General features: G+C 54.2%; 1 protein-coding gene across 2 annotated transcripts; it reads left to right on the top strand.

The window, feature by feature from the left end:
- The first annotated feature begins 2,679 nt into the window (after positions 1-2,679).
- On the top strand, positions 2,680-12,490 carry C1R (complement C1r). 2 transcript variants are annotated; one of them, XM_024129309.1, is made up of 11 exons: positions 2,680-2,838; positions 3,572-3,800; positions 5,069-5,261; positions 5,577-5,723; positions 5,822-6,018; positions 6,310-6,457; positions 6,566-6,687; positions 8,696-8,774; positions 9,108-9,263; positions 10,936-11,010; positions 11,605-12,490. In XM_024129309.1, coding segments are annotated over exons 1-11 (2,118 nt in total). In that variant the 5' UTR covers positions 2,680-2,836; the 3' UTR covers positions 12,375-12,490. The 2 variants fall into 2 exon arrangements, with proteins under 2 accessions (XP_023985077.1, XP_028346780.1); XM_028490979.2 differs by lacking the exon at positions 2,680-2,838 and adding an exon at positions 3,384-3,477.
- The last annotated feature ends 212 nt before the right edge of the window (positions 12,491-12,702 follow it).

The following is a 12,702-nucleotide window of genomic DNA, read 5'->3' as shown; positions in this document are numbered from 1 at the left end:
TTTTTTTTTTTTGCGGTACGCGGGCCTCTCACCGTTGTGGCCTCTCCCGCCGCGGAGCACAGGCTCCGGACGCGCAGGCTCAGCGGCCACGGCTCACGGGCCCAGCCGCTCCGCGGCACGCGGGATCCTCCCGGACCGGGGCACGAACCCGCGCCCCCTGCATCGGCAGGAGGACCCTCAACCACTGCGCCACCAGGGAAGCCCTACTTCGATTTTTTAAACCTATACCTAGTACAGAATACTCAAAATATTAATCTGAGGGGTTTTTAGTGGTATAATTTTGGCTGTGTTGTTTTCCCCTATGTTCCACTAAATTTTATTTAATGAGTATATATTAGTTTTATTTGTCTTAGGCATGCGGGCTTCAGTAGTCGTGGCTCGCGGGCTCAGTAGTTGTGGCTCACGGGCTCTAGAGCGCAGGCCCAGTAGTTGTGGCACACAGGCTCGATTGCTCCGCGGCACGTGGGATCTTCCCAGACCAGGGTTCGAACCCGTGTCCCCTGCATTGGCAGGCGGATTCTTAACCCTGTCTTCTTTATTTTTATTATTGAGAACATGATGAGTTTCTCCCTGCCGAGGCAAAAAAATATATACCTATACATATCTACATGTCTGTATCTATACATCTAGATCTAGACATGTCTAGATATAGATAGATACAGGTAGATATAGGTACAGGTATATAGATATATAGATGTAAATATATCCACAGAGGGAAACATACCATTATGTTAAGAGAGAAACTTTTTTTCTCCCCAGAATCAAATCTCAAAAGGAATGATCAATATAACAATGTCTTCAATACTGGTTTGAAGACAAATGCCCGAGCAACCTTCCCATGACCGTTTCTTCTTGCTGTCCCTGGTGCACATCAAGGGTGTGACACAACATGGAAGTCGAGGTTATTTTGTATGGCTGGGCAGCGTGGGAATCCGACTGGGACCGAGCCAATGGGGTCCAAGCTTGTCAGTTTCCAGTCATGCTACACGGTACCAGGACAGAACTCAGAATCCCTAGGAGGAATGGGAGAGTTTCTGCCAAGACTTACCTTCTTGGACCACCTCCTCTACCTGTATATCTGCCATCCTGCCCCGTGGTAAACACACAGCACACACATACTGCTGTCCAGATACTAGTGTGCAATTTGCTAGACAAGGTTCCCCTTCTTTCTTGCCTCCTGACCTGCTCCTTATCCTTCTTCCCTATCTTTTGTCCTTCCTCACCTGACAAGGCCACGGATCATGCCGTGGATCATGTCATGGATCAGCCCTGCCGGCAGAGTCATTCCTCAGCTCTGACATATAAACCTGCTGGAAATCCTCCAACCCTCCAACCTGGGCTGATCTGGCCTCTCCCATGTGCCTGCTCTCCAGCTACATTCAGTGATGACGTGGTCACTGCCTAATGGGAAGCTGCCCCATCTTCGTGAGCCCAGTGCCTGGGAAAGTGCCTGGCACTTTAAATAGGTAGCTTCCAAATGGATAAGTGAGCGGGTGGGTGGGTGGAGAGATGGAGGGATTAATCTAATAGGGGAAACAAGCAGGATGGACTGCAGAGGTCTGAGAACTCAGAGGCCTGTTCTGGATCTGTGTCTCCCTGCGGAGCACACCGCCATAGGGTCTCTGAGCCCTGGAGAGTTGAAGAAAGTCTTCCCCAAAGAGCAAAGGTTTAAAACAGAACACGATGGCCTGGAGGACAAGAGAGACAAGAGCCCTTTCTCCCTCCCAGGGGCCTGGCCTTCTCTCAGAAAAGACCAAGTCACCAGTGGTCTACAGCCACACTGTTTGCCCAGCCCTAGGCAGCTGTGACACTCAGGGGCTCAAGCTCTTGACCAGTTTCTGAGGATAAGAGGATGTGTCTATCCTGTCCTCAGCTGCCCTTGCTTCTCTAAGAGACAAGTTCATTGGCAGGCCTGAGTTCACTGAGGTGGGGAAGAAGGGTCTTAGAGCCTGGGGCTTCCCTGGTGGCGCAGTGGTTTGGAGTCCGCCTGCCGATGCAGGGGACGCGGGTTCGTGCCCCGGTCCGGGAAGATCCCACACGCCGTGGAGCGGCTGGGCCCGTGAGCCGTGGCCGCTGAGCCTGCGCGTCCGGAGCCTGTGCTCCGCAACGGGAGAGGCCACAACAGTGAGAGGCCCGCGTACCGCAAAAAAAAAAAAAAAAAAAAAAAAAAAAAAAAACCAGAGCCTGGTGCTGCTTTGGGGTCACAGCAATCCCTGCTCTACGTGTCATTGATGAGTGAAGTAGGCCAGGACCCCAGGGCAACCAAACTTCATTCTCCTCTGTGCCCTCCTGCACAGCCCTTGTTCCTGTCACGTCATCCTGGGCATTGAAACCCTGGCTGTTCCCAGACCAGGGCTGCCAGACGACTAAGGACAGGAAGGCTCCAGGAAAGAGAGTCACCCTCAACTGCAATCTCCACTTCCCTTTTGGTAGGAACCTTGTACAACAACATCAGACCCCAGGAAGTCCCCTGAAGAAAGAGGGAATTCCCATCAGATGTAGAAACGGAAGTCTGGGCCTCCGACCAAAGGCTTTTCTGTCCCTAAAAATGCAGACCCATCTCTAGACCTTCCCCATGTGGCCAGCAGGTGGCACCACCATCAGGGATTTCAAAACCAAAACTAAATTACACTGGAAACAGATTTGTTTTTTTTTTTTTTTGGTTTGGTTTATGCAAATAGTTCATTCCCTCCAACATTCCTCCCGTAATGGTCCCCCCCCTTTTCCCCCTCATTCCCTCCCCCTTCCCTCCTCTGCGTGACCCTGCCCTCCCTGGACGCAGAGTGGAGGAAGACGCTGTCAGGAGAGTCAGGGACCCAAAAACAGGCCTTGAGAAATGTGAGTAAGGCTGATGGGGACCAAGGAGGGAGGGGGAAGCCAGAGCAGAGAATCCTGGGCACGGGAGGCAACCCTGCCCCCAGATTTACTCAGGGAGGTGGGGACACGCTTCCCCTCCGTATATACCTTACCCCTTCCAACGTGCACCCGCGTGCACACATGCAGACACATACGCCCCGTCCCTCCCCCTGAGGACAAAAGGAGACCTCAGACCCAAGAGGTGACGCCACCTTGTCTTCCTCCTCCAGCTCCTAGGGAGCAGCGAGATGGGGGACCCACCCGGCCCTGGAGAGGAGTCGTTTTGTGCCCGAAACCATCTTCCATAGGTGGTTTCTCCCAGAAGCCTTTGCTGAGCCTTTGGCAGCTCTTTCAGAGAGCCGTGACTGGAAACCCTCACCCTCAATTAACTGGTCCCAGGCCAGCCCTATTCCGGGAAGGGGAGGGGAGTGATGGGACAGGGCAGAGGAGGAGGCTGGGGAGAGAGGGGCAGGGAGTGTGATGGCCTCTGGACTGGACACTGCCCTGGGGAGGCGCGCCCACGGCCGCAGCTGCAGAGACCAGCCTCCGCGCCCCACCCGCGCCCGCCCCCCAGAACATCTCTGTGAGGTCTAGAATGGGCCGAGAGGACAACGCCGGGCGGTACGATCATCCGCACCCCCTCCGCAGCCACCGCCCAAACAGCAAGGCTGCTGCACCCCCCCAGCCCTACAGATACCTTTTTTCTTTTTGGCAGGTGGCTCTTATACGTCCTGGTGCCAGTCCTGTTCTACAGGGTGGGAGGCTCCGCCTTCACCCCTCGGAAGCTCTACGGGGAAGTGACTTCCCCGCTGTACCCCAAGCCTTACCCCGACAACCTTGAGACCACCACTGTGATCACGGTTCCCACGGGATACAGGGTGAAGCTCGTCTTCTGGCAGTTTGACCTGGAGCCTTCGGAAGGCTGTTTCTATGACTATGTCAAGGTAGGGGGGCAGGTTGGGTGGGCTGAGGAAGAGCTGGGTGTCTCTGGAACCTGGGAACTTGTGTTCTGACCACCCTGGAGAGGACCCCCACCTGTGGACAAAGCCCCAAGCCTGTAAAAGCTGATGGCCAAGCGGGGTTCTGAAAGTCAAGTGATGCCGTGGATGGGTGTCCGCTGGTTTGAGAGCCCCTAGGGGAGCACTGAGGGGAGAGACACAGAGGGAAGGTACGGGCCCCACTCTCAGGAAGTGTACTGCCTACAGGAGTCAGAAAAACCTTCCCCATCTTCTTACTTGCTAGGAGTCTTTGGGAAATCGCTGTGCCTCAGTTTCCCTGTTTCCATGGAGAGTATCACCCTGGCTGCCACCTCACCGGGAACGCAGGGACATGGGGAAGGGAGACGTTCATGGTGGTGGCTCAAGCATAGGCTTCAGCAAGGGCAAGGAGCTCAGTCCCCTCACCTGTGTCCTGACCAGGGGCACCGTCCCAGTCCCATCTTTCTACATCCAGTAAAAATGAGATTCTTGACTCAGGATTCAGGTAGCGCGTGCACACAGCCCGTAAGTACTATTCCAAGGAGACCTCCTGGAGGTTATAAAAGAATAACATGAAAATGAAACATCTTCCTAGCCCAGAGGACTTGAGGCGGCAGTGTTGGAGGCGAGGGGTCTTGGTGGCAAGGGCTGGTGAAGAATGAGTTTGGGGGAGAGACGTCTTCTGCTTTGGAGGGGTTAAGGAGTCTGTGAAGAAAGAGGTAAGGGAAGTTCGGCCACGCTTGCTAAGGCTACCAGGCCCCGGAGGCTCACGTTCAGCTGAGTCCATCACGAGGCATGGCTGGACGTGAGTGGCTTGACTAAGGCGAGGTGGAAGGACAGGGCGGAAGGTAAAGCAGACCATCCAGGCTCTAGGGATGAAGGAATGATAGAGGCCAGGTAGAGGCCACCAGGATTCCAGTGGGAGGCGGGCACAGGAGGAGATGGGCGTGAAGAAAGGTCTGAAACGTGCCGGGGGTCATAAAAGGGGAGGGGCGATGTCTGGGGGACAGGATAACGGGCAGAGTTAGCGGATGGAGATGCAGGGGACAGAGGAGAGGCGCCTGGGGAGGCTTGCAACAGCCAGAGCCCAGCAGGCAGAGAGCAGCTGGAGGCCGTCCAGCAAGGAGGCATGATCCGCTCGTTGGGACAAGAGAAGGATGACCTTCACTGACCCTCCACGTGGGACGTGTCCCCTCAACAACTGTCTTCCTACCCCACTGTCCTTCTGCCACCAGATCTCTGCCGATAAGAAAACCCTGGGGAGGTTCTGTGGGCAGCTGGGCTCGCCAGTGGGCAACCCTCCAGGAAGGAAGGAATTTATGTCCCAAGGGAACAAGATGCTACTGACCTTCCACACGGATTTCTCCAACGAGGAGAACGGCACCGTCATGTTCTACAAGGGCTTCCTGGCCTCCTACCGAGCTGTGGGTGAGTGGCCCCTTTGCCCGCGTTCCAGGCCTCGTATTGTACGGGGGCCGGAAAAGGAGAACCTTGAGCCCAAAGAAGCAGGAAGCCTGGCCTTCCTTGCTTTTCCCAAGAGAGCTTTCTCCAGAAGAGGGCTGTCCACCCGGGCCCTGTCCCCACTGGACAGTTCCCAGAAAGCGTTAGAGGGGCCGGGAGGTCCAGGTGGCCGGGAGCTGACTTTGTCTACTCAGGCCTCTGGTGAGTGACCTCGCTGAGACCGGCGCCACCACAGAAGTCCCCTGGCAGGAGCTGAATCCTTCCTTCCGGAATCTCTTCCAGACCTGGACGAATGTGCCTCCCAGCTCAACTTGGTCGAGGAGACTCCCCAGCCCCGGTGCCAGCACCTGTGTCACAACTACATTGGTGGCTATTTCTGTTCCTGCCGTCCAGGCTATGAGCTGCAGAAGGACGGGCATTCCTGCCAGGGTGAGCTCAGGGTCGGGAGGCAGGGACCGAGCGAGGGCTCATGGGGCCAGCCCGAGTCTCCGGATGACCGCCCCCCACCCCCGGCTTTGCTCTCACAGTCGACTGCAGCGGCGAGCTGTTCACAGAGCCTTCGGGCTACATCTCCAGCCTGGAGTACCCCCGGCCCTACCCCCCCGACCTACGCTGCAACTACAGCATCCGGGTAGAGCGGGGCCTCACCCTCCAACTCAAGTTCCTGGAGCCTTTCGAAATCGATGACCACCAGCAAGTACACTGTCCCTACGACCAGCTACAGGTGCAGCAGACCTGCCCACCCCCAGAGACCCTGCCCTCTCCTTCCCATCGCCATGTGGCTCCTCTTATCCCTCCTTCCTGCTGGACCCTCTGGCCAATTGGTACAGAAATGGCCAACACCACACATGAGTTGGGCAAGTTCCTACGCACCTGGCAGCTGGGTACTGGGGGTCCCTTTTACCCTCCAGCTGAAAACATACACAAAGCAGGATCCCCACCCCCAGCAACACCGCCCCAGCCCTGGGGGAAAGTGTCTGACCTGGGGAGGTGACCCTCCCTCCTCCCCCATCAGATCTATGCCAACGAGAGGAACATCGGTGAGTTCTGTGGGAAGCAAAGGCCAGAGCCCATTGACACCAGCAGCAACTCCGTGGACCTGCTGTTCTTCACAGACGAGTCAGGGGACAGCCAGGGCTGGAAGCTGCACTACACCAGCGAAAGTAAGGCCTGCCCGGGGCCCCTCACTGGCCAGCAAGGGGGCAGGATGTAGTGGGTAGAAGGAAGGCCAGTGGCTCTGCAATAAATGTGCCCTCTGCTTTCCCTGACAGTCATCAAATGCCCCCAGCCCAAGACCCTAGACTCGTTCACCATCATCCAGGACCTGCAGCCTCAGTACGAGTTCCGGGACTACTTCATCGCCACCTGCAAACAAGGCTACCAGCTCATGGAGGTAAGAGCCACAGCTGAGGGGAAGGAACTGACCCAGCATCAGGAATAACTCGCACAGCCAGGCCCACAGCAGATTGAGGCTCAGCCCCAAGCGGAATCATACGTGCTTGAGCTGGAAGGGTCACCTGGCCTGTTCCAACGTGACTGCCCGTTGGAAACACTTAGGATTTTAAAATACTGATGTCCGGGTCCCCTGCTGGAGACTAGTCTGTGGGTCTGGAGTGCAGCTGGGCATCAGGATAGCTAAAAGCTACTCAGATGATACTAATGCCCAGCCAAGTTCACGAGCTACTGGCCTTGCCCAATTACTCATTGTAGAGTTAGGAACCAAAGAGGCAGGGGCGGAAGTGAAGTGCAAGGACTGACTCAACAGTACCGGCATTGTGTACAGCAAGGGTTACCACCAAAGCCCCTGCCTCTTGCTTCAGGGCTCTGGGTTTGGGGATTTGGGGTTTTTTTTTTTAAAGACCTAACTGACTTTATTCAATGATTCATGAATCGGGCAGCATCCCACCTAATAACCAGAAGGGGCTCCTTTTCTGTACATTGGTGGTCTTACCCCAGGTCCACCGCCCTGTCCTCAGCTTTGCAGACTCAGGAAAGAATGTGGTTTTCTCCACTGGTCAATCTCACAAAAGCTGGTAAACTACAATGCTATTTTTAAAAAGCATGCAGTTCGAGTTACCCCTGGCCAGGGACCTGGGACTGGACATCCCATCCCTGTTCAGTAGAGCCACTTGGAAGACCTCCCCTGAATCAGAGAAGAGACCTTTGGTTTGTCCTTCAGTTGTAGCAAAGTCGCCGAACAAACATTTTAAGTGTTACTGAGTGTCAGGCAGTGTTCTGGATGTGGGAAGTACATTAAAAAGAAACACATATTCATGCAGGCTTCGTGGAGCTTACCTTTGAATGTTGCATCAAGCTGAGTTAGCCAGGTAACCGCTCCTTGCTCCAGGAAGGACGCAGTGTCCTAGACCCCTCCTCTCTGCTCAGGTTACAACTCGCCACGTCCTACGCCACCGGCACCCTTACCTTGGCATTTGTCATTCACATCACAGAGTTTAAAACAAGTCACACGGTTTATCTCACATTATTTACATTTCAGTGGGACATCCTAGTCCTCATACACATCCTCTTGCAATCTGTTCCAGGGCGAATTATCTGGGATGACTGTTGATCTTAATAAAACGCATTCATTTCGTCCAATTACTTTTCATTTCAGAGGGGGCCATCTCCTGCCCTGGTCCCTGCCATCTGCTCACCTACGACAGCACTTAGCACACTTCAGCATCCTCAAGCACCCTTGAAAGTGGCTGGGCTGAGCTAGTATTTTAGGAAAGGCCCTTGCCCTTAAGAAGACTACAGTCTAGGGGCGATGAGGTGATGCAGGGTGCTCCAGAGGAAGAGAAACATGGTTCCACTTCAGGGCAGAAACTTTTGTTTCAATGCAGAGAACACACAACTGGGCTTGTTGTTTTTTTTAATTTAAAACTGTGGGGTTTGGGCTTCCCTGGTGGCACAGTGGTTGAGCGTCCGCCTGCCGATGCAGGGGGCACGGTTGAGCGTCCGCCTGCCGATGCAGGGGACACGGGTTCGTGCCGCGGAGCGGCTGGGCCCGTGAGCCATGGCCGCTGAGCCTGCGCGTCTGGAGCCTGTGCTCCGCCACGGGAGACGCCCGCGTACCGCAAAAAAAAAAAAAAAAAAAAAAAAAAATTGTGGAGTTCAATTGGACCTCAGTGGAAACAGGCAAGAGTCTAGAGAGAGGATTATTGGGTCTAACAACTAGCCCCAGGTCTGACCTCCTGCTGTGTGGCTCACGTGCGCCCATGTGTAAGTCTGGTCCGAAAGGAGCGGCTAGGAAGAAGGACCAAGGAGCCACGTCCATGGGTGCTAAGGTTTGAGGGCTTGAGAGATGACTTTGCATCCCTACTGCTCCCGTGTGGGCGAGGACAGGAAGGGAGCTGCAGCACCTCCTTGTACTAACAGCACCTCTATCTCTGATCAAACAGGGGAAACAGGCGCTCCTGTCCTTCACAGCTGTCTGCCAGGATGATGGCACATGGCATCGTGCCATGCCCAGGTGCAAGAGTAAGTTGCAACTCAGGGATGTGTCTCCCCCGAGGAGAAGGGAAGAGGGGTCTGGCCTAAGCATCTCCCCCAAAAGACCCTCTGGGCCTCTGGCCCATCCGGGAACCAGTCAGCCCTCATCTCAGCAGGACTGACAGGCTGTACCCAGAGCTGAATTTCATTGTATCCAGTTCCTGTACATCACGAGAGGCCCCCCCTCACCATATTTCCCGAAGGTTCTCAGCATGTTCTGTGGGTCCACTCCTACTCTGTGGGCAGACTGCTCACCTTCCTCCCACTGAAGTGCTGGTACAATCCTTCCCAGCTCTCATACGGCCCTGTGTTCTCTCCAAGTCAAGGACTGCGGGCAGCCCCGAAACTTGCCTAATGGAGCCTTCAATTATACCACCACAACGGGGGTGAACACCTACCAGGCCCATATCCAGTACTACTGCCACGAGCCGTATTACAAGATGCAAACCAGAGATGGCACAAGCAAGTCTGAGCGAGGTAGGGACCCATGCAAATGACAGTCTTCTCCTTCTTGTTGGGACACCTTCTGCAATTTCTTCCAATAGAATCCCTACAAAGTGAATATTAAGATATTTATCCAGGGCACTGGCTTCAGAGGTACCAAGAGGCATCTAGTAAAGATGAAGAAGGAAACACCTGAGCTGATACAAAGAAAGACTTGAATCTCATAAACAGCTTCTTCTCACCACCATCACCACCACCACCATCACCACCACCACCACCACCATCACTACCACCACCACCATCACCATCACTACCATCACCACCACCACCATCACCACCCCCATCACCACTACCACCATCACCACTACCATCACCACCACCACCATCACCACCACCACCATCACTACCACCACCACCATCACCACCACCATCACCACTACCATCACCACCACCACCATCACCACCACCACCACCACCACCACCACCACCACCACCACCACCACCACCATCATCACCACCACCACCATCACCACCACCACCACCACCACCACCACCACCACCACCACCACCACCACCATCATCACCACCACCACCATCACCACCACCACCACCACCACCCCCACCACCACCACCACCCCCACCACCATCATCACCACCACCACCATCACCACCACCACCACCACCATCACCACCACCCTCACCACCACCACCATCACCACCACCACCATCACCACCACCATCACCACCACCACCACTACCATCACCACCACCACAATCACCACCACCATCACCACCACCACCACCACCACCATCACCACCACTACAGCTTTATCAGTGAGACTTCCTCAGCCTTCTCCCCACATAACCTCTCAGGCTGCTATGTTGTGAATTTCTGCATTTAGGTTTACTAAATTACTCTCAAACTCATCTATGGGTATCTTTAAAACTTTTTTTTAATAAAAGAAATCACATGCTTTGTACAATAAGTGTGAAACATGCAAAAAAAGGAAAAAAATCTTATTTATAGGCTATTCAAGGTGTTACTTAAGAGCTGAGCTTTGAAGTCAGACAACTCCCACTTTGCATCTTGGTTCTGACACTTAGAAATTATGTGACCTTGTGCAAATTATTTAAACTCAGTTTCCTCGTCTCTAAGGTGGGGATAATGATGCATATCTGAAAGCCTCACGGTGGTGCTTAAATGAGATAATGCAGAGAAAGTTCTGAGCAATGAGCACCGGCACACTGTCCGTGATCAGAAAACATAGCTACCAGGAATTCCCTGGCGGTCCAGTGGTTAGGACTCCACTCTTTCACTGCCAAGGGTGTGGGTTCAATCCCTGGTTGGGGAACTAAGATCCACCCAGCATCGCCAAAAAAAAAAAAAAAAAAAAAAAACCTACCATTAACATCTACTACCCAGCACCAAGATGCAATCACTAATGGGAGTTTGATAAGTTCCTTGCAGGTTTTGTGTCTACTTTCACAAATAGGGATCATGTCGAATATAAGAGTTAAGTATTCTGATTTTTCCACTTAGCATTAAAACAAAAATATACGTATGGAGCCTCCTAACACTTTCAATACCCCATCCACATATATTTGAACCTTTCCCTTTGAGCCTGTCCGCTCCCTCTCCGCACTTTGGTGCTCACTGGCCCCTGCCCACGACCTCCCAGCCTGAACGCAGCCCCTCTCCCCTCAGGGCGGTACACCTGCACAGCTCAGGGCATTTGGAAGAATGAGCTGGCAGGAGAGAAGATGCCTCGGTGTTTGCCAGGTGAGTGGAAACCCTCCTCCGTCCCCTGTGGCCCTGGCAGCCCTGCAGGGCCTCAGAGGAGGCATGGCACAGAGAAGGGAGAGACACTCCAGCTTGAAGCGAAGGTAGACATGGGGTGAGGGAGGAATCAGGAAAAAGGCGAGGAGACGCCCCAGCAGAAGAGCAGACGGACCCAGAGAGCTGGGCCTGTCCCGACATCCCTGGACTTTTCACTGAGCAGGTGGGAGATCAGGAATAAAAAAAAGAGCAAGAGGGACTTCCCTAGCGGTCCAGTGGTTAAGACTCCACGCTCCCCCTGCAGGGGGTACGGGTCCGCGGCGCGGCCAAAACAAGAAAAAGAAAAAAAAAAGAGCGAGAAAAGCCCCAGGAAGAATAAACAAGAAGGAGGAGAAGAGGCTGACCATACGCCAAAGACGGAAGAGTAGGGGGGGAGGAGAGAGAAGAAAGGGCCCCGAGCCAAAAAGAGGGGGCGAAGGGGAGGGGACAGCCCGCGGTGCCGGGCTCTGACTCCTCCCCGCCCCGCCCCCTTCTCCTCCCCGCCCCGCCCCCTTCTCCTCCCCCTCCCGCCCCGCCCCGCCCCCTTCTCCTCCCCAGTGTGCGGGAAACCCGTCAACCCTGTGGAACAGAAGCAGCGCATCGTTGGAGGCCAGAAGGCCAAGCTGGGCAACTTCCCCTGGCAGGCCTTCACCAATATCCACGGGCGAGGGGGCGGCGCGCTGCTGGGAGACCGCTGGATCCTCACGGCCGCGCACACCCTCTACCCCAAGGACTACGAAGCGCAGGGCAACGCCACCGTGGACGTGTTCCTGGGCCACATCAGCGTGGAAGAGATCACCAAGCTGGCCAACCACCCCGTCCGCAGGGTCAGCATCCACCCAGACTACCGTCAGGAAGAGTCCCACAATTTCGAGGGGGACATCGCCCTCCTGGAGCTGGAAAACAGTGTCACCCTGGGCCCCAACCTCCTCCCCATCTGCCTCCCCGACAACGAGACCTTCTATGACCAGGGTCTCATGGGCTATGTCAGTGGCTTTGGGATCATGGAGGAGAGACTTTCTCAGAGCCTCAGGTTTGTCCGTCTGCCCATAGCTAAGCGAGAGGTTTGTGAGAGCTGGCTCCGGAAAAAAAATAGGAAAGATGTGTTTTCTGAAAACATGTTCTGTTCCGGGGACCCGACTCTAAAGCAAGATGCCTGTCAGGGGGATAGCGGAGGGGTCTTTGCAGTGAGGGATGAGAAAAATGATCGCTGGGTGGCGACAGGCATCATATCCTGGGGCATCGGCTGCAGCAGGGGGTACGGGTTCTACACCAAACTGCTCAACTACGTGGACTGGATCAAGAAAGAGATGGAGGAGGAGGACTGAGCCCAGAATTCACTAAGTCAGAATCCAAAGAGCAGTGTGTAAAAAAAGAAAAAAAAATTATCTAACCAGTTGTTGGCAACCACTAAGAATCCATATTAAAATCACTGATGCAGAAAGACACTGTGTGAAATAAATTCTCTTTTCTATAATCCATTCCACACTCTTCACCTGAAACAACCCAAAGGTCACCTTTATTCCCCCCACCCCCGCCCCAGGGTTGCAGAAGATATATTCCACAATCTCTAGTTACCATTGTCCTCTTCCTTTTTTTTTTTTTTTTTTTTTTTTTTTGTGGTATGCGGGCCTCCCCCTGCTGTGGCCCCTCCCC

This window comes from Physeter macrocephalus, chromosome 6, assembly GCF_002837175.3.
Source record: "Physeter macrocephalus isolate SW-GA chromosome 6, ASM283717v5, whole genome shotgun sequence".
Classification (NCBI taxonomy): domain Eukaryota; kingdom Metazoa; phylum Chordata; class Mammalia; order Artiodactyla; family Physeteridae; genus Physeter; species Physeter macrocephalus.
The sequence above is the reverse complement of the archived record's forward strand: the minus strand, read 5'-3'. Positions and strand labels throughout refer to the sequence as shown.